Source organism: Bubalus bubalis, chromosome 8 (assembly GCF_019923935.1).
Source record: "Bubalus bubalis isolate 160015118507 breed Murrah chromosome 8, NDDB_SH_1, whole genome shotgun sequence".
NCBI lineage: Eukaryota > Metazoa > Chordata > Mammalia > Artiodactyla > Bovidae > Bubalus > Bubalus bubalis.
The window spans coordinates 71621880-71647187 of NC_059164.1; the positions used below are offsets into that span (position 1 = coordinate 71621880).

Genomic DNA, 25308 nt, shown 5'->3' on the forward strand with positions numbered 1-25308 from the left:
GGAATGACAAAACTACAGAACAAAATGCAAAATATTATAATATCCTTGGAGAAAACTGATACCTTTGCTAATTAGAATATTATATATGGTTTTGACCTCTGGTTTAATGTTTTTAAGTATAATTGAACTATAATTTATCCCCAAAGGTATCCAAATTGACCCAGGAAATATGATGGACAGAAGGACATGAGAGAGAGAAGCTTGCCTTGGCAAGTATTAGACATTTTACATATTTAGTTCTCATAAAATGAGAGAGGAAATATCAGCATTTTGCAGTGATGTATTGGAGAAGTCAATGGCATCCCACTCCAGTACTCTTGCCTGGAAAATCCCATGGATGGAGGAGCCTGGAAGGCTGCAGTCCATGGGGTCGCTACGAGTCGGACACAACTGAGCAACTTCACTTTCACTTTTCACTTTCATGCATTGGAGAAGGAAATGGCAACCCACTCCAGTATTCTTGCCTGGAGAATCCCAGGGACGGGGGAGCCTGATGGGCTGTCGTCTATGAGGTCACATAGAGTCAGACACAACTGAAGCGACTTAGTAATAGTAGTATAAGTTAATATAAGTTTTTTCTGAAAATAACAGAATAATCTAACAGAGGCTTAATTAAACATAAGGTTTTAATCTTTGTTACTCTCAAGAATTGTCGGGATAAGTGATTGCTGGCATTTGCTCAGGGCATTTTCCGCGTAGCTGCAAGAACTGCTGAAATTATATCCAAATTCAAAGAAGAAAGAAAGGAGGCAACCAATACCTGACATTCCTTTTATCAAGTAAGAAAGAGTTTTCCCGGAAGCCCCTCTAAACATTTTTCACTTATGTAGTATTGATCAGACCTATTCATATGGCTATCCCTCGTGTATAAAGGAGGCTGGGAAAGCAAATCCAGAACTAATGTTTCCCAGAGTCTGTGATGAGGTGGTCATGAAGAGAATTTTCTAGAAAAGTGTGTTTGGTTAGTCAATTTATAGAGTCTGCCCAGCTCACCCCTTGAATTGCTTAATACCCATGTATCCCCTTCTCCCAGATGCAGGCATTTTACATTAAATGTATTCATCAGACCCTTAAGGAAGGCAACCCCAAAGTCTCAGCCAGCTACTGAAGTCTTCTCTGTCATTCGCTCTTTTTTCTTCTTTTTTTTTGTTTTTTTCTTGGAGTTTTTTGGACACGCCACATGTCATACAGGGTTTTAGTTCCCTGATATAGAATCCTTACCCTCTGCAGTGGAAGCACAAAGCCCTAACACTGGACTGCCAGGGAATTCCCACTATCATTCATTCTTAAAGGTTTGGCAGTCAATAGCTAAAGAACAAGAAAGTCACTTCTCCCTGTCCCAAAATATCCTATATAATAGCTAGCATGATAGAATAGTGGGAGTAGATTGCCCTTTCCTTCTCCAGGGGATCTTCCAACCCACGAATCGAAGCTGGTTCTCCCGCACTGCAGGCAGACTCTACTGTCTGAGCCACCAGGGAAGCCCTACAATTAAAAAGCTCTCAGAAAAGGAAAGAATGGGGAATGTCCAAGATACATCTCTCCTGGTGCAAATGTTTCCCTAGGGGACACTTAAAACAATTTTATCATATGTAAGTTTTATGTCAATAAACCTATAAACAAAATATAAATATATAAATACATATATTGTTGTTTAGTCTCGAAGTCGTGTCTGACTTTTTCGACCCCATGGACTGTAGCCTGCCAGGCGTCTCTGTCATGGGATTTCCCAGGCAAAAATACTGGAGTGGGTTGCCATTTCCTTCTCCAGGGGATCTTCCCAACCCAGGGATCAAACTCACGTCTCCTGCATTGACAGGCGGATTTTTTATCACTGAGCCACAAAGGAAGTTATATATATATCCTTGAAAAAAGTTTCTCTAGGACAATCTTTTTTTAATTTTAATATACATTAAAATCACCTAGAGGACTTGTTAAAACAGAGTGTTGGCCCTATCCTCAGAGCTTGTGATTTAGAAAGTCTGGGAAGGGACTGAGAATTTTTATTTATAATGCCTGTTCTGCTGGCCTGGAGACTACTCACCCTCTCCCCTTGTCAGCACAAGTTCCTGCACCAGGCACACAGTGAGTCCAAGCAAAACAACATGTTGGAACAGAGAAGGTTTGTTGCAGGGCCATGCAAGGAGACAGATGGCTCACGTCCCCCCAAAATTCGAAATCCCCAAAGGGTTTCAGCAAAGCATTTTTAAAGGCCAGGTGGGTGTAGGGTGTTGTCTGAAGCTTATGTGATCAACTTGTGCACGATTCACTGATTGATGGTAAGGAACATGGTGGTGTCAGTCCTTAGGTGCCAGTAGGTCTGGGAGCTATGTGCTCATAATTATCAGGTACTTACCATCCTCCACTTAGTGAGGAGTTTCCACATCTGTAAAAAACAACTCAGGAAGGTGTTTGTGTGCATGTGTGTGGGCTAAGTTACTTCAGTAGTGTCCAACGCTGTGATCCCATGGACTGAAGCCCACCAGGCTTCTCTGTCCATGGAATTCTTCAGGCAAGAACACTGGATTGGGTTGCCATGTCCTCCTGCAAGGGATCTTCCCTACCCCGGGATCGAACTCACATAATTATGTCTCCTGCATTGGCAGGTGGGTTATTTACCACTAGGGCCATCTGGAAAGCCCCAGAACATGCATTAGATAGTGTTATCTAGGTGTCAATACTTCAGAGAGGAGCTGAAGCAGAGGATATGCGGGAAGGGCCTGTCCTGGGAAAGCCCCATAGGGTCCTGTTCAGTTACACCCTGTAACTTGGAATGTATAATTCTACCCACCATTCCTGCTTCAAGGCTGCAGCCTTGAGAGAGTTGTTGAGACCATCTGAATAGTATATGTGACTGAACCTACTTAAGGTCTGTGTATAAAATATAAGATTCTATAAGGCTAATGTGGAGATCTGCCTGTCCTGTGGTCACCAAAGACAAGCCCTTGTAAATAACTTCCCTTGTTTATTAAACCTGCCACCTACCAATCTGGAGTGGTCTGCCTCTTTCTTTAGTCTCTCCTTGCCCTCTGTGTACAAGGATCAGTTTGTGAATAAACACTTTACTTATGTCCCTCCTGATATATGTTAAACTGTTTTAGAGCAAAATGCCAGGTGTCATATCTTTTCATACTCATAAATGCTTTGGCATCTATCTTTAACAAATAAGTTTTAAAAGATCTATAATATCATTATAATACCTAATAAATTAAGCAAGAATTCCCTAATGTCATCTAATATCCAACTTCCATTCAAATTTCCTTGATTTTGTTCTAATTAGAATCCAGGTAAGGTCAATACTTTGTATTCAGTTTATATGTACTTAACAGGGCTTCCCCAGAGAAGGCAATGGCACCCCACCCAGTACTCTTGCCTGGAAAATCCCATGCACAGATGAGCCTGGAAAGCTGCAGTCCATGGGGTCACTGACGGTTGGACACGACTGAGCGACTTCACTTTCACTTTTCACTTTCATGCATTGGAGAAGGAAATAGCAACCCACTACAGTGTTGGAGAATCCCAGGGACGAGGGAGCCTGGTGGATTGCCGTCTATGGGGTCGCACAGAGTCGAACATGACTGAAGTGACTTAGCAGCAGCAGAACAGGGCTTCCCAGGTGGTGCTAGTGGTAAAGAACCCGCCTGCCAATGCAGGAGATGTAAGAGACACAGGTTCAATCCCTGGGTTGGGAAGATTCCCTAGAGGAGGGCATGGCAACCCACTCCAGTATTCTTGCCTGCAGAATCCCATGGACAGAGGAGCTTGGTGGGCTACAGTCCACAGAGTCACAAAGAGTCGAACATGACTGAAGCAAGGCAGCATGTAATATATAACAAGTCTTTTGTAATTTTAAATAGTTCCCTTTCTCCCATGCTGATTTTTTGTGCCATTTTTTTGTTGGAAAAAACAAAGTCAGTTTTCTTGTAGAGTATCTTTCTGGATTGTTTTGTTTACCAAAAAATGTCATTTAATATAATCTTCTAGCCCCTATCTTCTATAAATTCATACATGAATCTGAAGACTTCAGTTCAGTTCAGTTCTTCAGTTGTGTCCGACTCTTTGCACCCCCATGGACTGTAGCATGCCAGGCCTCCCTGTCCATCACCAACTCCTGGAGTTTTTTCAAACTATGTCCTTTGAGTCAGTGATGTCTGAAGACTTCACTGGCTATTACACTCAGAAGAAGTTCTTTTCAAAAGAGTGTTTCACCGATGATGTTATGTTCTGAATTCTTGACTTCTGGAGACAGCCTTGCCTGAAAATTCCTATAAGGCCCACATAACATGGTGCTGTATACCTAAGAACGCATTTTCTAGGACTTCCCTGGTGGTCCAGTGGCTAAGGCTTTGAGTTCCCAAGGCAGAGGGCTGGGGTTTGATCCCTGCTCTAGGGAACTAGATCACACATGCTGCAACTAAGAGTTCACAGGCTGAAGCTCACACCTGTCACAGCCAAATAAATTAATAAATATTAAAAACAAAAACAATTTCCCTTCTTTTCCCATCTCTCAACTCAGCTCAGTATCAAGGCCATTTTCTCTGTAGTCCTCTGTGGATGAAGGAGAGATTTTGGAAATACTTTATTCAGCCTTACTCTGAGCCCTTTGGGATCCCAGCTTAACGTGAGAGGGTTTCCTATTAGGCATTACCTTAGACTTTGACCTCAGTTCTCCTCCCTGAGCTAAGCCATCAAAACCAAAGCACAAGTTTGCCTGGAAGAGCTAATGTTCTCAGAGCTATTTTAGTGTAGGAAATTTCTTGTTGTTCATGCACGGGCAAAACCCAGAAGGGCAAATTAATGCCCTTGGGACCAAACTTTGACCAGTGGAGAATGTGAGCCAATAAATATGTCCCTCTTTCTTCCCTACAGTATTTATGAGATGCATTTCATATGGCCTCTCCAAAGCTCCCATGGGATTGAATGATTTCCTCATCCATAGCTTGTCCTCACTCTTTCTCTTTTCACTTCCTTAATCTCTAGGTTCTCACTCCAACATGAAAGACTCACTTTTGGGTGGAACCAGCCTAAGACAGGGCCTCCCTGGTGGCTCAGCTGATAAAGAATCTGCCTGCATTGTGGGAGACCTGGGTTCGATACCTGGTTTGGGAAGATCCCCTGGAGAAGGGAATGGCTACTCTCTCTAGTATTCTGGCCTGGAGAATTCCAAGGGGGTTGTAAAGAGTCAGACATGACTGAACCTAAGACAAAGTCCTAAACCTATTTTAATCTAGCAGTTATCCTTTTTCTCCCCTTTAAATGTATTTATTGAAGACACTGGGCCCCTTTGTCCTGTATTTTTTCCACATTGTGAGTTTCACTGATTACCTTCTTGTGGTTAGTCTTAGTTTGTTCCTTTGTACTCTGTTATTTCCCATGATCTAGAGCCTTGATCCGATTGAAGTTCAAAATTTTAGCAAGAATATCTCATAGGTGGTGGTGGATATTCCCAAGTGGAATGTACATATGAGGTTTGGATGTCTCTCTAATGTTAACATTGATCTCTGAGTTTAGTTTTTGCCAACCTGACCCATAAATGTTCCCCTTCCACTTTTCACCTAATCACTTCCTTACTTTTTGCTTTATACATTTTGAATGCTAAAGTTGTTTTAGGCAAGTAGCAGCAATACAAGTTTAGAATTGTTATGAAAGTGAAAGTGTTAGTCGGTCAGTCATGCCTGACTCTTTGCGACCTTATGGACTGCAGCCCACCAGGTTCCTCTGTCCCTGGGATTTTCCACTCAAGGATACTGGGGTGGTCTGCCACTCCCTTCTCCGGGGGATCTTCTTGATCCAGGGATCAAACCCGGGTCTCCTGCACTGCAGACAAACTCTTTACCGACCAAGCCATTAGGGAAGCCCTGGTATTATTATAATTGTTACCTTTGGTGCATTAAGCTATATGTCCAAATGAAGTAAATCCATTTCTAGAGGGGTTTGGTTTTTTTTTTTTTTTTTTTGGTTTAAGGTCTATTTTATTTGCTATTAACAAAAGCTATACCAATTTTATTTTGATTATATATCTTTTTCCATCTTTTTATTTTCAATAAGAAACAAGCAACACACATGAAAAACCTGGGATTTTCCAAACATATCTCCTAAAATTATAGCCTTGTTATAGTTGTGTTTTCTTAGTCCCCAAACACAGCAGATAATAATTCGACCAATTTTTCCACTGTTATCACCAACATAGAAAAGTTGTAGGTCCTCACTGCCCACTATCCTCACACTTCTAAATAGCCAATTCTGTATTTTAAAGTCTCTTGTTTTTAGTACTCCATTGTGGTACTGAATTCTCTAGAGTTCAAAATGCATTTTACTAAAAATAATAGAAAACTCAAGGGGCAGTTGAAACAAATTTAGCTGGTTCAGCAGCTAAATTGCTGACACCTCTGCAGTGCCTTTGGCCTTTCCTTCACCATCACACAACTGCTAATGCAGCATCAGCCCTCCTTCCTGCCATCTCTACTTATCCAACTCCCATCCTCAGGAGTCAGCTCAAATTTCCCCTACTTTGGAAAGGAGGTCCCCTGGAGGAGGAAATGGCAAACCACTCCAGTATTCTTGCCAGGATAATCCCATGAGCAGAGGAGCCTGGAGGGCTACAGTTCATGGGGTTGCAAAGAGACTGAGCAGAGCACAGCACAGTTGCCTGTCTAGAGCACATTATGCACATTATGATATTAATGCAACCTCTTTGGGTGTGATGGAAGCAGCATCCAGAATAAGTGGAGTAAGGAAGGGTGGGAGATGATGGAGTGAAATGTGGACAGCTCTTTTCTAATTTTTAAAATTAATTAATTTTAATTAGAGGTTAATTACTTTAAAATATTGTGGTGGTTTTTGCCATACATTGACATGAATCAGCCACGGGTGTACATGTGTCTTTTTAGTGAAAAAAGTTTGTTCATGAAGGTGAAAGCAAAAAGACAGTCTGTGGTTCTGTCTGGAACAGTTTATACAGTAATATATATATATATATATAGTTGCATATGTGTATATTCTCTTTCAGATTCTTTTCTATTATAGTTTATTATAAGATATTCAGTATAGTTCCCTATATTATACAGTATCTTGTTTATTTTATACAAAGTAGTATGTATATGTTAATCCCAAACTCCTAATTTATTCACCCCTCCAGAAGCCCCTTTGGTAACCATAAGTTTGTTTCTATGTCTGTTAGTGTATTTCTATTTTGTTAATAAGATCATTTGTATCACTTTTTAATGATATGTAAATAATATCATATTTGTCTTTGTCTGGCTTAGTTCACTTAGCATGATATTAATAATATCTAGATTCATCCATGTTGCTGCAAATGGCATTATTTCATTCTTTTTATGGCTAATATTCCACTGTGTGTGTGAGTGTGTGTGTACCACATCTTCTTTTCTTTTTAAAAATTTTTTATTATAGTTGATTTACAATGTTGTCTTAGTTTCCACTGTAAAGCAAAGTGAATCAGTTTTACATATACATATATTCACTCTTTAGATTCTTGTCAGTACAGAGTATTGAGGAGAGTTCCTCATCGTATACAATATGTCTTTATTAGTTATCTGTTTTATGTATAGTAATGTGTATATGTCAATCCCAACCTCTCAGTTTATCCCTTCCCCTCTTTTGCCTGTGGTAAATGTAAGTTTGTTTTCTACATCTGTTTCTACAAAACAGGCTCTATTTCTGTTTTGTAAATTAGTTCATGTATGCCACTTTTTAGATTCCACAAGACTTACTTCACTTAGTATGAAAATCTCTAGGTCCATCCATGTTGCTGCAAGTGGTATTATTTCATTCTTTTTTATGGCTGAGTGATATTCCACTGTATACATGTACCACATCTTTATCCATTCGTCTTCTCATAGACATTTAGGTTGCTTCTATGTCTTGGCTATCGTAAATAGTGGTGCAGTGAATGCTGGGGTGCATGTATCTCTTCCAATTAGAACTTTCTTCAAATATACGGCCAGGAGTGGGACTGCTGGATCATACGGTAGTTCAATTTTTAGTTTTTTAAGGAACCTCCCTAGTGTTTTCCATAGCAGTTATATCAATTTATATTATCACCAACACTGTAAGAGGGTTCCCTAATGTTCCTAAATTTTCCTCCAAAATTTTTTCTTTGTAGACTTTTTTTTTTAAGTTTCCAAACAATTTATAAGAGCATTTAACAGATGTTCACAGTACACAGGAGAATAAGGATTAGCAAAGAAAGTAGCATCTGATCTCTTTGGCTAGGGGCAAGAAATACATACCCATAGGAAATGGAAATTCATACCTAAATGGAAATATGTATACCAAAATATTAACATTTTGGGGGTAGATTACAGGTGATTTTTGGCTTTTTCCCCCTACCTTCTGGTTTCTCCCAAGGTGTGTTTTTATTTAATAAATGTATTGCTTTTCACCTGGGGAAATATGGTATTGGTGCAGGGGGGCAAAAAACACAGAAGACATAAAAAAATCCAGTTGTATTTTTTCAATATTCTAATTTTTAAACTATGAAGAATCATGATATCTAAATCTATGTATGAAAAAAGAAAATGTGTAGAGAGATCCTTTTTTTTTTTAGTTATAAAAATATCAAATACAAAAGAGTAGAAATTATTGCTTTACTTGAGAAACTTACTTCCAAATTACTTTCACGTGTTTTAAAAAGTCATAAAGAGCATCCAAGAAAAAATCATATACAGTTTCCCTAGGAATAAGTGAAAAAAAAATGGGGTTGATGACTGCCCCAATGATATTTCCTAAAGGAAAAAAGTGTAATATTTAACTTCTTTTTTTATTTTTTTTGAGGCAGGGTAAGTGAACTAACTACACACGTCATAATAAAATTTTCTTACTTTACAAGGAGGAAAGACTGTGAGCCTGTTTTTGATGCATGTTAAATACAAAATCCACTGTTCTGATCAAGATGCTGCTGCTGCTAAATCGCTTCAGTCGTGTCTGACTCTGTGCGACCCCATAGACCGCAGCCTACCAGGGTCCTCTGTCCCTGGGATTCTCCAGGCAAGAACGCTGGAGTGGGCTGCCATTTCCTTCTCCAAAGCATGAAAGTGAAAAGTGAAAGTGAAGCCGCTCAGTCCTGTCTGACTCTTCGAGACCCCATGGACTGCAGCCTACCAGGCTCCTCTGTCCATGGGAGTTTCCAGGCAAGAGTACTGGAGTGGGTTGCCATCTGCCTTCTCTGTCTGATCAAGATGAGGAAAAAAAAAAATCATTCTTCAACACTTCAGTTCTCATGCAATGAAACCCAAAGGTCTGTTGAATCCACCTTTTCAATTCATGTACTGCCTATACTTTCTCTTCTGCGACACATTTATGGAATAGACATTTACAGAGCCATCCACATTTTTTCCTTTTGTGGAGTCAAAGGAGGCAAATCCCATTAACTTCATTTCTATTTCTTCCTCTATGTTGCCCTCTAAGTCTTCCTCAGTTATCTGATGTTCTTTGCTCTTTGTTTCTTTTGTTTCTTTCTTCTTATCATCTCTTCTTTCTTTCAGTCGAGAAGGGGCAGGAGATGTGGATCTATGTCTTCTTGGGGACCTGGACCGCCTTCTGTAAGGAATGAGAGCGGCTGCTTCCATCTCGCTCCCCAGACTGGGACCTTTCTAGGCGCCTGGGTTCTCTTTCCCGGATGTGGACCCGGACCGCCTACGCTCCATCCGTGGGGAACCGCTGCGGCTGCTACCCATTTGGAATCCTCCTCCAATACAGTCCTCTTTGTAGTCTTCTTGCTGCTAGTCATTCTGACTGAAGGGAGGTTATACCTCATTGTAGTTTTGATTTGCATTTCTTTAATAATCAGTGACCTTGAGCATTTCTACATATGCCTGTAGGCCATCTGTATGTCTTCTTTGAAGAAAGGTCTATTTAGATCTCCTGCCCATTTCTGGATTGCGTTATTTGTTTTTTTAATATTGACTTGTATAAGTTGTTTGTATATTTTGGAGATTAATCCCTTGTCTGTTGCATTATTTCTCCCCATTCTGTAGGTTGTCTTTTCATTTTGTTTATGGTTTCCTTTGCTGTGAAAAAGCTTTTAATTAGGTCCCATTTGTTTATTTTTGTTTTTATTTTCATTACTTTAGGAGGTAGATCCAAAAATATATTGCTGGGATTTATGTCAGTGTTCTTTCTGTTTTCCTCTAGGAGTTTTACAGTATTCAGTCTTACATAGGTCTAAAATCCATTTTGAATTTATTTTTGTATATGGTGTTAAAGAATATTCTAATTTTATTCTTTTACATCTAACTGTCCAGTTTTCCCAGCACCAGTTATTTTAGACTGTCTTTTTCCCATTGTATATTGCTGCCTCCTTTGTCATAGATTAGGTGACCATAGGTGCATTGGTTTATCTCTTGGCTTTCTATCCTGTTCCACTGATCTATATTTCTGTTTTTGTGCCAGTACCATTCTGTCTTAATTACTGTAATTTGTAGTATCGCCTGAAATCAGAAAGCATGACTCCTCCAGCTCTGTTCTTTTTTCTCAAGATTGTTCTGGCTATTTCTGTGTCTAGGACTTCCAAAACTATGTTGAATAAAAGTAGTGAGAGTGGGTATCCTTGTCTTATTCCTGATCTTAGAGGAAATGCTTTCAGTTCTTTACCTTTGAGTATTATCATGTTAGCTGTTGGTTTGTCATATATGGCCTTTATTATGCTGGGGTAGGTTTCCTCTATGCCTACTTTCTGGAGAGTTTTTTTAAAATCATAAATTGTATTGAATTTTGTCAAAAGCTTTTTCTGCATCTATTGAGATGATCATATGGTTTTTATTCTTCAATTTGTTAGTGTAGTGTATCACACTGATTTGCAGATATTGAAAAATTTTTGCATCCCTAGGGTAAATTCCACTTGATCTTGGTATATGGTCCTTTTAATGTATTATTGCACTCAGTTTACTGGTATTTTTTGACAATTTTTGCATCTATATGTTAATTAGTGATATTGGCCTATAATTTTTTATGTGGTATTTTTGTCTTACTTTGGTGTCCGGGTGATGGTGCCTCATAGAATGAGTTTGAAAGTATTCCTTTCTCTACATTTTTTGGGAACAGTTTCAGAATAATAAGTATTAACTCTTCTCTAAATGTTTGGTAGAATTTGCCTGTGAAGCCAGTTAGTCCTGAATGTTTGTTTATTGGGAATTTTTAAGTTACTGATTCAATTTCAGTACTGGTGATTGGTTTGCTCATAGTTTCTATTTCTTCCTGATTCAGTGTTGGGAGAGTGTACCTTTCTAAGAACGTGTCCATTTCTTCTATAATGCTCATTTTATTCGTGTATAGTTACTTGTGGGAGACTCTTATGATCCTTTGTATTCTGATTGTATTGATGTGAGCCCTCTCCCTTTTTTTTTTCTTGATAAATCTGGCTAAGGGCTTATCAATTTTGTATATCTTTCCAAAGAACCAGCTTTTAGTTTTATTGATTTTTTTCTATATTTTTTGGCCTCTGTTTTATTTAATTCTGCTCAGATCTTTATGATTTCTTTCCTTCTACTAACTTTGAGTTTTGTTTGTTCTTCTTTCTCTAGTTGCTTCAGTTGCAAGGTTGGGTTATTTAAATGAGATTTTTCATGTTCCCTGAGGTAAGCTTTTATTGCTATCAACCTCCCTCTTAGAACGACTTTTGGTGCATCCCATACGTTTTGGATCGTCATGTTTTCATTTCCATATATGAAGAAATGTTATTCAGCCCTAAGAAAGAAAGAAATTCTGCTACTTGTGAATGGACCTTGCAGATATTTTAATAAGTGTAATAAGTCAGAAAGAGAAAGACAAATAGTGCATGGTATCCCTTATATGTGGAATTTAACCCCAAAAAAGTCAAAATTATAGAAATAGAGAGTAGAAAATTGGGAACTGAGCACTGGGAATGGGGGAGATAGAGAGAGGTTAGTAAAAACAGGCAAACTTTCAGCTATAAAATGAATAATATCTAAGAATCAAATGTAAAAATAGTGACTATAGTTGATAGTGATAGTTGCTTAGTCATGCCAGACTCTTTGCAACTCCATGGACTGTAGCCTGCCAGGCTCCTCTGTCCATGGAATTTTTCAGGCAAGATTACTGGAGTGGGTTGCCATTTCCTTCTCCACTATTGATCAGATCAGATCAGATCAGTCGCTCAGTCGTGTCTGACTCTTTGCGACCCCATGAATCGCAGCACGCCAGGCCTCCCTGTCCATCACCAACTCCAGGAGTTCACTCAGACTCACGTGCATCGAGTCAGTGATGCCATCCAGCCATCTCATCCTCTGTCATCCCCTTCTCCTCTTGCCCCCAATCCCTCCCAGCATCAGAGTCTTTTCCAATGAGTTAACTCTTCACAGGAGGTGGCCAAAGTACTGGAGTTTCAGCTTTAGCATCATTCCTTCCAAAGAAATCCCAGGGCTGATCTCCTTTAGAATGGACTGGTTGGATCTCCTTGCAGTCCGTGGGACTCTCAAGAGTCTTCTCCAACACCACAGTTCAAAAGCATCAATTCTTCGGCGCTCAGCCTTCTTCACAGTCCAACTCTCACATCCATACATGACCACAGGAAAAACCATAGTCTTGACTAGACGGACCTTTGTTGGCAAAGTAATGTCTCTGCTTTTCAATTTGCTATCTAGGTTGGTCATAACTTTCCTTCCAAGGAGTAAGCGTCTTTTGATTTCATGGCTGCAGTCACCATCTGCAGTGATTTTGGAGCCCCAAAAAATAAAGTCTGGCACTGTTTCCACTGTTTCCCCATCTATTTCCCATGAAGTGATGGGACCGGATGCCATCTTCGTTTTCTGAATGTTGAGCTTTAAGCCAACTTTTTCACTCTCCACTTTCACTTTCATCAAGAGACTTTTTAGTTCCTCTTCTCTTTCTGCCATAAGGGTGGTGTCATCTGCATATCTGAGGTTATTGATATTTCTCCCCGCAATCTTGATTCCAGTTTGTGTTTCTTCTAGTCCAGCATTTCTCATGATGTACTCTGCATAGAAGTTAAATAAACAGGGTGACAATATACAGCCTTGACGAACTCCTTTTCCTATTTGGAACCAGTCTGTTGTTCCATGTCCAGTTCTAACTGTTGCTTCCTGACCTGCATACAAATTTCTCAAGAGGCAGATCAGGTGGTCTGGTATTCCCATCTCTTTCAGAATTTTCCACAGTTTATTGTGATCCACACAGTCAAAGGCTTTGGCATAGTCAATAAAGCAGAAATAGATGTTTTTCTGGAACTCTCTTGCTTTTTCTATGATCCAGCGGATGTTGGCAATTTGATCTCTGGTTCCTCTGCCTTTTCTAAAACCAGCTTGAACATCAGGAAGTTCACGGTTCACATATTGCTGAAGCCATAATTGAGATTTGCTAAGAATAAAATTTAAATATTCTCATCAAAAAAAAGATAAATATGTGAGGTGATAAATGTGTTAATTAACTAGATTAATTGGTTATTAATTAAATAACTAGGTGGGAAGGAAATAAAATGAAGACAGCAAAAATCCCATATATATACATATGCACTGCCTTCAAATAGAGTCAAAGGAGATATTCTGTCCCTAAAGGATGGGATGCTGTGTTTTAAATTGCTATTAAGACAAGTTTATTCCCACTCCTCTGTCTCCAAAATACACCTTGGGAAACTATAGCTTAGTACCAGAGGAATTTTCTCACTTACCTCGCCTCTCATGGTGTCCGTTCTGTGCCAGGGAGATGGAATTGTTTAAAGGTATGCATCTATTACACTAAAAAAAATGGCCAAACCCGGTAAACCAAGCAATTTCTTGTTCTAGTATAATCTGCCTTAAAGAAATGCTCACAACACATACACAGGGCATTGCTTATAACAAGAGATTTAAATTTAAAAGTTAGGGGGTATATTTACAGCAGCACAGGAGTTACTGTGCTGTAAATTTATTTTCAGCACAGTAAAACTGTAAAATTATTTCTCCCAACTGAGAGAACTGGGGTAAGAATTTGGGTTCATGATGTAGGAAATGAAGGTTAAGGGCTTCTCTAGGCCTTGGGTTCTAATTTTATTTTACTGTATTGTGAAATCTTCTGCATCAAGGTCTAGAGTGCACTATTGAAATCTTGTAGCCCAATTCAGGCTTCAATTGCATGTCATATATAGAATTCTTAAGGGTCTCATTAGTTGAAGATTTGGGGGAAATTTTTCAAAGCAACAATAAGTTTGGTGAGATACAGTTACCAAAATATGATGGATTGTTCTCTTAGGCAAGAATTTAGGACAACAGAGAAAAGAATCTCTCTCTGTTTGTGAAACCTTGTCTAAGTTGTATTTAATTCTGGATACCACACTTGATCTGGGACACTGGCACATTGGCGTGTATTTTCAAAACTCCACGATGGTGAAGGAATCTGAAACCACCTCAATAGAGGCAGGGAGTAAAAAAAATTCTTCCAGGCAAAGAGGAAAACATCCCAGTATTGTACAAAATGGTATTAACTCAATAGCTGGTACCTCGTATAGCCCTGTCCTTCACCATTGTGTCCCTTGCTCTTAAGTCGACCGACGTGCACACAGTGGGTCCTCAATCGATTTTTGTTGAATAGTTACGTTACCATGTAATCTTGAGGGTATGATCGCCTGATCATAATTTAACAACTACATCTGAAGGAAACATCATTGCAGTTCTTTGGGGACGCAGTGGCTGAATCCTGGCTCCCGCAGTGGCGCATCTAGGGCATCTTCGGTCCCAGGAGGCCTTGCCAGGGATGACCTTTCTTTCTCTTGCCCTTTTCCTCCCTCCCATCTCCAGGCTGTAGATGACTCCGTGGTCACGAGGTCGCCACAGTCCGCGCCGTCGTGGAGACAGCAGGACGTGGAGAGAGAACTACATTTCCCAGCTGACTCTCGTGCGCGCGCCCCTGCTCCAGTGCGGGGGGCGATTGCAGCAGGCGCTCGCTCCCCGCCGAGCGCTCGTCGCCCGCCGGAGCCTCTGCCAGGGGATGAGGTGGGAGGCGCTAGAAACCACTTAGCTACAGCCAACCGCCCAATGCAGCACTCGCTCGCTCCCCCCACCAGCGGAAGCGCCCGCGGAGCACAATGCAGCACTGAGGCAGCGCCGCGGTGGAGGCTGCAGCGCCTGGGTCGCCACAGCTCGGGTCGGGGCTGGGAGTGGGTGGCCCAGGCTAGCCCCGGGCGCGGGGCGCGGGGCGCGGGATCCGGACGCGGCTGCCTGGGCATGAGGAGCTGAGCATCTCGGGCTAGGCGGGCGGACGGCAGCACCATGCAGGCGGCGGCAGCGACGGCTGTGTCCGTGCCCTTTTTGCTGCTCTGCACCCTGGGGACCTGTCCCCCGGCGCGCTGCGGCCCGGCAGGTAAGTTCGCCGCCCTCTGTGGCTCTGGGACGTACCATTTTCCGGGCATCTTTGCAGTCCTCAAGCGCATGATAAAGGAGCATCCCCATTTCCCGAGTTAGCGGGGAGATTTTTTTATTTAGAAGGGTGGTGAGAAGTGAAGCAAAAAATATATTGTGGGGGCGCGCGGATGCGTTAGAAGCTTTAGGTCAAATGCTTGTTTTTCTTCGGAAGTAGAAGAGGAATGCGGAGGATGGGAGAGGGGGGCTCTGCTTTTGGGCCCCGATCTTGGATGCTCTCAGATGAGCTGGTCCAAGGCTTTGCGTCTCGTATCTCTGCGTCCTTCCCAGATGGGGTCTGGGAGGGAGGGGAGGTGGGATCTTCCCTGGGGAACCATCGGACCGCAGGATGGACGAGTGTCCGTCAGGGTCATTATTTTCTCTTTTTCTGCCTGATTCTTCCTTCCCCTCTTTCCTGCCCGAAGGAGACGCCTCGTTGACCGAGCTGGAGAGGAGGAACGAAAACCGCTTCCTGGAGCGCCAGAGCATCGTGCCACTCCGGCTCATCTACAGCTCGGGTGGAGAAGACGAAACTGGGCACGACGCGCTGGACACGCGGGTGCGGGGCGACCCCAGCAGCGGGCAGGTGAGAGGCGCGGTCCAGGGGGGTGGTCCTACGCGCGGCCCGGCCCACTCCGACCCTGCGTTTGCTCGGTTGCCCTGGAGATGCAGTGTCTTGGGTGAAAGCAGCGGAATTCTCTTGCGAGTCATATATGGCGCTCCCTGTGCAAAAGAAAGAAGAGAAAGGCGGACAAAACCCCCAAAGAGTCACAGGCCAGGGGCTTTGCTCAAGAAGTGTTTGTGCGGGATGCCTCCATGTGTGCGGCAACCTGAGTTAAGGGGCGGAGATCCTCTCACCGCTGCCAAGCAAAAGCCATGTGTAGGCAAGAAGGGATATAATTTTTGAGCAGGATTTACATCATCATTATTGTTGTTTTGGTTGTTGTTGTTTTAATTCTCAAAGAGAAGGCTTTGTGTGATTTAAGCCAAGCTTGGCACTGTGGGAAAATTGGAAAAACAAACGTAGACATCCCTATCTAAACTTAAACCTTAAAATTAAGCTGCACTACAAGGTTCTCAACTTACTCAATTTGTGGACATTGTAGATGGACCCATTCGCCTCCACCTTACAAAGAAGACACCCCCTTCTCCCTTTCTTTATTGGTAGCAGTCCTCTTGGTGTAATTAGGGCAGTGTGGCTTTGGGGGCATTTATAAAGTATGTTTTAAAATAAAAATCTAACTACCGTTTACCATATTTAGGTCAATATCACACATTTACAGATATGCTTGAAAATTCATTTTTGAACTTACTGTTTAATCTAAGTAAATATTTTGGGGCACTGTAAGCATTTTTTTTAATTTGCATGTATCAACCTGGCAACCAGTTCATCCACCTGTAAGTACATATTAAGACAGAACATGTTCATATAGTTGAAAATTTTGCACACTTCATTAAAGTAGGCTGAATATTTTTACATGTTTAAATATATTCTTAACATTTTAAGATGTGTCTTGATGTGATAATCATAGTAATTTACTATATGTAAAATATGTAAAAATAGAAAAATGCTCCTTATTTGTAGCCAAGTACTTAATTTTGTTAAAATCTTAACATGATAGAAATTAATTTAAAGTGCTATAGTAATATCCACAAACTAGATTATTATAATAGAAAATTTAATATGTCAAGTTTTAGTGAAGGATCCCATCATTTGAATTAATGTTTGGTAAATACCTTTTCCATTATGATTTGTTTCCATAATAAAACTGAAGAAGCATCAGACTCTGTTAGAATTACTTCTGTAGAGGAATATTCTCACACTCATTTGCAACTTTTATTACAAAAAATTTCAAACACACACACACAAAAGTAGACCGACTATTATAATGAACTCTGAGCTTCAGCAATTAGCAACTCATAGCCAATCTTATTTTATATACATCCTATTTTCTTTTCCTTTCTGTATTATTTTGAAACATTTCATAAAAAATTTAACTATGCACCTCTAAAAGACAAGGATTTTTTGGATAATGTAATCATGATATTATCATAGCTAATATATATTAAATATGTCAATGTATTATATATAAATATATAAAATAGACATAAATATTATATATAAGTTTGTTTGAACCAGGATCCAGATAATGTTTATAAACTGCAATTAGTTTTTTTAAAACCTCTTTAATGCATGGTTTCCCTCATCCTTTTTCTTCCTTTTTTCCATACAATTTATTCATTGAAGATATGGGGTCTCTCATCCAGTAGAGTCTTCCACAAGCCAACTTTTTGCTGATATAGACATTGCTTTAAAACAAATCACAGTGCTTTAAAACAAATCAGAGAGGAAGAAAGTAGAGATGGAGAAAAAGAAAACTGCAGGATTGAACCTGGAGACTCCTAGAGCCTCTGCCTCGTGCTAGTGATGTCTTTAGGTACCTCTGCCCTTCTCTGTGTCGCTGAAAGACTGCTATTCTTGGACAACAGGCCAGTCCTCCTTTTTCTCCCCGTTTCTGGAATACCACTTTAGTGGGGTTTTTTTTTTTTGGTTCATAGATCTCTCCACTTGGGGCAGAAGGTACTTGGGGCCTATGCAGCTTCTACGTCCTACAAGGATAAACCTCACATTTGAGAAGAATGACCATGACCACCAAATGCCCTCACTTTTGGAGAGGTGTGAATGAATTGATAGGATTTAGCTTAAACAACTGGAGAAGGCAATGGCACCCCACTCCAGTACTCTTGCCTGGAAAATCCCATGGACGGAGGAGCCTGGTGGGCTGCCGTCTATGGGGTTGCACAGAGTCGGAACTGAAGTGACTTAGCAGCAGCAGCAGCAGCAGCTTAAACAAAAGCATGAGTAGTTTATTCATTCAAGTCAGAAATGAGAGTGAAGATACTGTCTTGTTATCAAAATAATTATGACAAGCAGTTATCTCCATGCTGGCACCTGGTGAGGTACAAATAGTGCATTTGGTTGGGTGCTGGGTCATCTAGGTAGCTACAGCAGTTTATTATGTTTCTCAGCTACAGTAAGTGATCACTGACTAGTAGGGCTGAATCTGGCGGAGTTGTAAAGACTTAGTTGCCATATGCCAACACTTCCTCCAGTTAGGAAACTAAGGAGTGGTCCTGTAATGTGTCATTTCTTATTTCATTGAGAACTGTTCATTGAATCCAAAAACATAAGTTAATTATATATAGACCTTGTTATTTCTTTGGTGATTAAATGGATGTAATTTATACTCATAAATATGTTTAGCAATTTCCTTTCTAATAATAAAATTAGGATGCTTTCTATCAGCTCACAAAGGTATATACTGATTTGTTTATTTAAAAGACATTTATATACTTTTCATGCTGTATACCATTTTTTTTTTTTTTTTTTTTGGTAAGACCCTGGGGATTTAGAGGTAAAAGACTCAGTTCTAGCCTTTAAGGAGTTTACAGACAAGTAGGAAGATGAATGAATAGATAGGTAGTTACACTGTGTCCTTGTGTGTGATTCTGGAGGTGATCACAGAGAGATGTGGAAGCAGAGAAGACAGTGCTTAACCTAGCTGAGCAGTCAGCGTGGGTTCTCAAGGGGAGGCACTATCTGAACTGTGTTTTGAGGGTTGGTAAGAACTGACCAAATTATAGGGAAGGGGTGGTCATATCAAATGAAGGGTCAGCAGGTACATGGACATGTGAAATCAGACGAATTTTTGACTGCAAATAGTTAAGATTTAAGGGACAGAAGAAACAAACCAGAAAATAGATGCTGCAGCACTTTCATGACTTGCTGAGGAATTTGGGCTTCTCCTGAAGGCAGTTCAAGGATTTCAGTAAGTAGAGTTACCGACCTACGTATAGGTAACCTACTAGACTTACCTATACCATCATGTTGTTATGGTATAACCCTAATTGTTAGAAATGAATAATGTTAATTTCAAAGGCTGAGTGAATGTGGTTGTTCACTTTAATTCATTGTTCAATGCCAATTCACATACTCATTAAGCTTCATAAGAACTTAGTTACTAAGCATACTTAGCTACTTAGTATAAATGAGTTAATATTTATATAGCACTTAGAACAGTTCTGCATGTTCTACAAGCACTATAATGAGTTTTGTTAAATAACATTAACTCCCTTAGGCTGCTTGAGTACTATTTAGAAATTTTATGACATCACTTTAATGCAAAATGGTGCCCTAATTACCAGAATTTAACACTTTCCCAGAAGTAAGTTACAAATTACTCAAGTTTACATAACTAAATGGAATCTTAATGATTATAAAGATTAAAGAAATCTTATTAGGTCATCTAACCTAACTGAAGAATCGCTTCTTACCTACTAAGATAGAGTCATTGATCTAGAGTAAGGAAACCAGCAATGTTTTACTTAATGTTTGAGAAAGCTCACAAGAACTATGATGGTATAAAACACCCAATTTTATTTTGACTGTGTCCTTACTTCAATTTTCATCCCAAAATGGAACTGCACATTTTATATTTTTGGAAAATTTATTTTAGTTCTGTGGAAATACTGGCAATTTGATAGGTGTGAAATAATTAATTCTGTTGGTATAAGTCCATATCTGTACGGCCAGTTACTTGAATGTATACTTTTATTTTCATCCTGAATCAGATGACTGACCCATACTGAAAGCTTATTGTGCCATGAAGTTCTAGAAATGGTAGTCAAAAGAATTGTATTTGATCGTGGGTAACCTTGCTCTCCTCAAGATTGTCTTCCTGAACTGAAGTAATTTCAGTTCTGTAAAAGAGCACGCAAAACTGGAATATTCAAAGTATGCAGTCTTCCTTTCATCTGACTCGAAATTACTTGTGCTGAAAAAATTGTATGTTGCGGATAATAGGATAAAACATATTTTAACAGAACACCCATATAGGCAAGGTATCACTTATGGAGTCCTGCTATTGGTTTGAAACCGATGGTCACGTAATTGCTATTATAAAGAGCAAGCACCTTCGTGGTTATTCTTTTTTTTTTTTTTTGCAAGCCAAGCATGATAGATTTAGCGCGGCATCAAAGATAGGTTATTTGCTGTGTGGTAGATAGGTTTGTTTTGCTGTGTGGTCACCCCATACATTTTCAATAATTTGTTTGGCAGCCAGTAATTGCTTTTGCTACAAGTAGCAGAATTTCTTTTTATCAGAAGTCTTTGTCAGTGAATAGACAGGCTACTTGTTTTCTATCTCATTCCCTGGAAATGGTTTGTAAGCCTCTCAAGTAGTCAAGTGTCGAGAACATAGACCTACCATTTATTGTAGTTTTAATAATCAGTAATGAATGGGGAAATGCAAGATGGACACAGGATGGCAAGAGATAGCTGTGCACTGTTTTTATGAACATAATTATCTATATGCCTAAGCATGCATGAGCTGCACCAAAAATTGGGTTGTTTCACTTGGGAACACTGCTTCAGCGTGACCGTGCATTGTCTGCAGTACTGCTTTCCTGGAGAAAAAGGGCTCCTAGGAATTAGAAATATTTTGTGAGTATAGGACAAACATCTTTTTTTTTCCTTAATGTGCATTTGTTAAACCTAAATAGCTCAGTATTGATAAAACTGTGCAACCAGTCAAAAATTTGTTCCACTGTGATAAACAGGAAGGAGACATTCCCCAGCACATTTTTATTTTCCTACCAACCTTCTCTTATAATTACATACTTAAAAGAAAATAAAATTTAAAATTGTAGGAATATTCTTACATCTTGTTTTCAGTCTATGAGATCCCAATTTGTATTTATTTCTTTTGGGAATCTTTGAAATTCTGCCCAATGGTTTTACCGTGCACAAAAGAATGTTGTCTTTCATCACTTCTTTATAGCTACACATGGAAAACTGTGACCAACTCTAAGAGCTTATAGGATGATAAAAATTGTCCTAAAGTTTTATTTGCTTTCTCTTATTTTAATGAATGCCAAGTGTTCTGTCATTTTTAATGATGAAAGCCTCTTCTAAAAGTACATGGAGGAAGGCCTGCTTTCTTGTCACATACGGTTAGTAGTACTCTTTAACTCCAATGGGGTCCAGATATTGCCACATCCACCATTAGGGATTATAGATAAACCCCAAAGGGAAAAAGGATATTATTAAAGAGTGGGGGAGGACGCAAGAAAAGGAAGACACCTTGAGATGAATGGCGAGAAGGAGGAAGGAAAGAGAAATCAGGAAGAGATAAATACTTATACAGTGTTGTCATGTTACAGAATACACTAAAATATTTAATAATATTTAATAAACGGTAACGTATGTGGCTACTTTTTATGTGCCAAACAGTTTTCTGAGTACTTGTGACCTATACCACTCTTTGCATCCTCACAAGAATCATGTGACTGCAAAATTACAAAGCTGGTAGATAGCTGAGAGGGTTTTTGAACGCAGTCTCTTCAGTTCCACTGTGCTGCCTGGGTGCTGAAGTGCTATGCTAAACTGGCCTTTGTTCAGGAGGTCATCAACATTTCTTTGGATATCATTCGGTGGTGTTGGGGTCAATGATTTCTTACATCCGTTCCCCTGGAACTATATATTTCTTGCAGCACTTGAAAATATCTTTAAAAAGTTGTATAGCAGTGAAGAAACTTGCATAAAATCGTAGAAATGATTGATTTCTACTACCTTGAGAATGAGAATGGAATATATAAAGATATTTAACATTTAAAAGGTAAACAACACCTCTCAAAGGATGTGTGTTTTGTTTTCAAACTGGATGTGCACATTGATTTAATCTTTCTTTGTAAATCAAAGATTTCAGTATCCAATTGTCAATACTAAAATTATATATGCTCTTTTGTGGTCTAAGCTTTATAAAGCAGAAACATGAAATGCTCAATAGAAATCCATATTTGTGTGTACTTTTTCAAATGAAAAGATATAAAATATCTTTTGTGTCTTCATAGAACAAATAGCTCCAGAGTCCCAAATGTCAAAGCATTCAAGCTCAAAGAGTTACATAATCAATAATAACTGAAATGATAGCTTCTGTGAACATCTAGCTGGATATGTTCATTTAGGTAATAAAAGCATTAGAAAGCAAATACTGAGGCAAAGAGTTGAAAAATAAGAATTAATATTTACTATTTATGTTAGGCACTGTACTGAGTGATTTACATGTGTTATCTCTCATTATGAGGTAGGCATGATTATACCCATTTTATAGATGAGGAAACTGAGGCTTAAGGAAGCTAATTAATTAGCCCAAGGTTATACAACTGAAAAGTAGTAGAACTGGGTAAAGAATTCTCAAAGAAAATGTTAGAGATTAATATAAAATGACCCTTTTGTAATCTTTGCTTCTTATTTAATATGTGGTTACCCATTTATCTATGAGTTGGAACAAATGTAACATTTCTTGAAAACTCTTGACCTGATCGCCTATCTATCTGATCTCCTACCTGATTTTGTACCCTACCCTGATCTCCTCCTTTGCTAACTTCATTTAAGGGTGACTTGATGTCATGTTTAGGACTTGTTATAGGTTTTCATTTCTAGAAATGGTTACTATTTCTACTTTTATCTCAGATTTTTTTTTAAACATTTAAAACATTTATTTATTTTGACCATGTTGTGAGGCACAGGATCCTAGTTCCCCAACCAGAGATTGAATCCATTCCCCTTGCAGTAGAAGCCTGGAGTCCCAACCACTGGACCACCAGGGAAATCGTACCTCAGATACTCTTTTAACCACAAGGAAATATCTGCATGTGCATCTGAATAGCAGCAGAGACTATCTGTACTCTGAGTACTTGTTGGAGATTTATCTGTCAGGAATTCATGTAACAGAAGCTATTTATGGAGAATTATCATCTGTTCCTTTGTAGGGCACTGGCCTCACCTCCAGAGATTCTAGGGTGGGAGTTTTTTTGTTTTTTTTTTTTTTGAAGTCTCCAGGGGATTCCAGTTTGCACCCAGGGCTGAGGAGCTCTTTGTATTCTCAAGGTTTAAGTTATTTTTTCATAAATCTCTTTGGATTTCAGTTAGTCACAAGGGAGCTTGGTATTTGAATTGGTATCAGCAGGAGATCTGAGTTCGATCCCTGGGTTGGGAAGATCCCCTGGAGAAGGGAATTGCAATCTACTCCAGTGTTCTTGCCTGCAGAATTCCATGGACAGAGGAGCCTGGTGGGCTACAGTCCATGGGTTGCAAAGAGTTGGACATGACTGAACAGCTAACACTTTCTCAGTCATTCCCCTGACCACTTCAGTCACTTTCCTGGCTTTTTCTAAAGGATAATTTGAAGGACTCTTGTAAGGAATATTTCTGCAAAACCAGTTACATTGAAGTCATGGAGAACATTAAGCATGGTTTCTCATACTTTTGTTCCCTTCCTTAATGTGGATGCCAAAAGTTTCCAGGAGAGTTGTGCTGTCTTCCAGAGGAGAAGTCTTAGCGTGAGTTTTCATAGTAGCTTCATTCCTAGATCATTGTCCTGTTCCTGCTCATCATCCCCATTTCAATACAAAAGTCATCAGAAATCCTCTTAACTCGTGGTAACTTATCAACTTGGGAATTCGTATCTGTGCACATTTTCAAGTGCGTGTTAGATTTAGATTGAAGTAAATATTAGGCTTTAAAAATGTGATCTCAAGAGGTTTCATTTGTTCATTTTTTAAAAGTAGTCCTATTCCACTCCCCTCCTTGTCACCAGTACTCTTTTTTCCTTCCTAGCACTTGACATTCCTTTTAACAATTGACTTGTTTATTGTCTTTCTTTCACTATGCCATCATCGAACTGTAAAAGACACAGAATAGTGATCTTGTCTGTTTGGTCACCACACATCTTCACTGCCTAGAGCAGTGACTGGCACAGAGTTGATGCTTAATAAATATTTATTGAATTAATGAGTTTTTTTTCTCCCCTGGTTTTCTCATCCACTTGAAAATTTTTTCTTGTAATTATCCACATAAAACAAGCTGAACTCTCTTTTGAAGTACTGTTGTGTTCCAAATGAATAAATGAATGAATAATTTTTTGTGTTTTCAAATATTGAATGTACAGCTCCTTTGATAATTATAGCTATTTGAGACAGAAATGGAGTTTAAAATGCTGTATTTCAAAAAGTATGAAGACATCATATAGAAAAACTGATTTTAAAGTTCTAGGTGTCCTTCTTCATTTTACCTTTTGAGTTGCTTTTAAGACAGAAATCTGTTTTCCCCAGAGCAGACTATTATATATAAATTTATTTTGAAAATAAAATTTACAATGTAGTACTATGATCCAGAAATATCAGCAGTTCTAAAGCTGGACAGAGAAGAAAAAAGTTTAATCCCTTTTTCCCTCTGCCCCACCCTGTCTCACCATCTATTTGTTGTTTGTATTGAAGGGTTGTTTCAGAATTATATTCATCTGTAAGGGTCTGTGCTTAGTCGCTCAGTCGTGTCCAACTATTTGGGACCCTATGGACTGTAGCCCACCAGGCTCCTCTGCCCATGGGATTTTTTAGGCAGGAATACTGGAGTGGATTGCCATTTCCTTCAACATTTTTCTTCTCCTTTTTAAAATTAATTTTGTATCAGGAGATTTTAGCACTTAGCAATAGTTGCCCCTTTGCTGCATTTTTTCTTTTGTCCCAAGTAAAAGAACATTAGATGACTCTTTGAAGATGGGAAATCAATGATACTTTCCTGAAACTCAGCCTCAAGAGCTCACATTTTACAAGTCATTTTAAAATTTTCTACATAAGGCAGTAGAATGGGTGGACAGTTCTTTTCAACCACTTATTCTGATTGGCATGGATTTATGCCTCTAGCTTTCGCCTCTGGGTGGTAAATTTCTATTCTTATATACTTTTTTTTTTTCAGTTTGCTTTTTAAGCAGGCTTGTTTGCGAGAAATTGAGGTCAGGATGTTAGTATCAGGCTGGTACACACCAATTGCTATACCTGGTCAGAATTTAAGCTCTGGGATCAATGGTTTCTCTTT

The 25308-nt window shown here is 39.4% G+C and overlaps 1 protein-coding gene and 1 pseudogene across 9 annotated transcripts in view; one reads left to right on the forward strand and one right to left on the reverse strand.

Annotated features, from left to right (window-relative positions):
• Positions 1 to 9239: 9239 nt before the first annotated feature.
• LOC102412139 lies at positions 9240 to 9741 on the reverse strand (annotated as a pseudogene).
• Positions 9742 to 14846: 5105 nt separating this feature from the next.
• ADAM22 (ADAM metallopeptidase domain 22) overlaps positions 14847 to 25308 on the forward strand; it is a 236852-nt gene continuing 226390 nt past the window's right edge. For 4 of the 9 annotated variants that reach the window (XM_006055250.4, XM_044946748.2, XM_006055251.4 and 1 more), the window contains exons 1-2: positions 14848 to 15333; positions 15797 to 15957. In XM_006055250.4, the coding sequence (XP_006055312.1) occupies positions 15243 to 15333; positions 15797 to 15957 (252 nt within the window). In that variant the 5' untranslated portion in view covers positions 14848 to 15242. Of the gene's footprint in view, positions 15334 to 15796; positions 15958 to 25308 lie in introns of all 9 variants that reach the window. The other 5 variants (XM_044946746.2, XM_044946747.2, XM_006055252.4 and 2 more) reach the window with 3 other exon arrangements.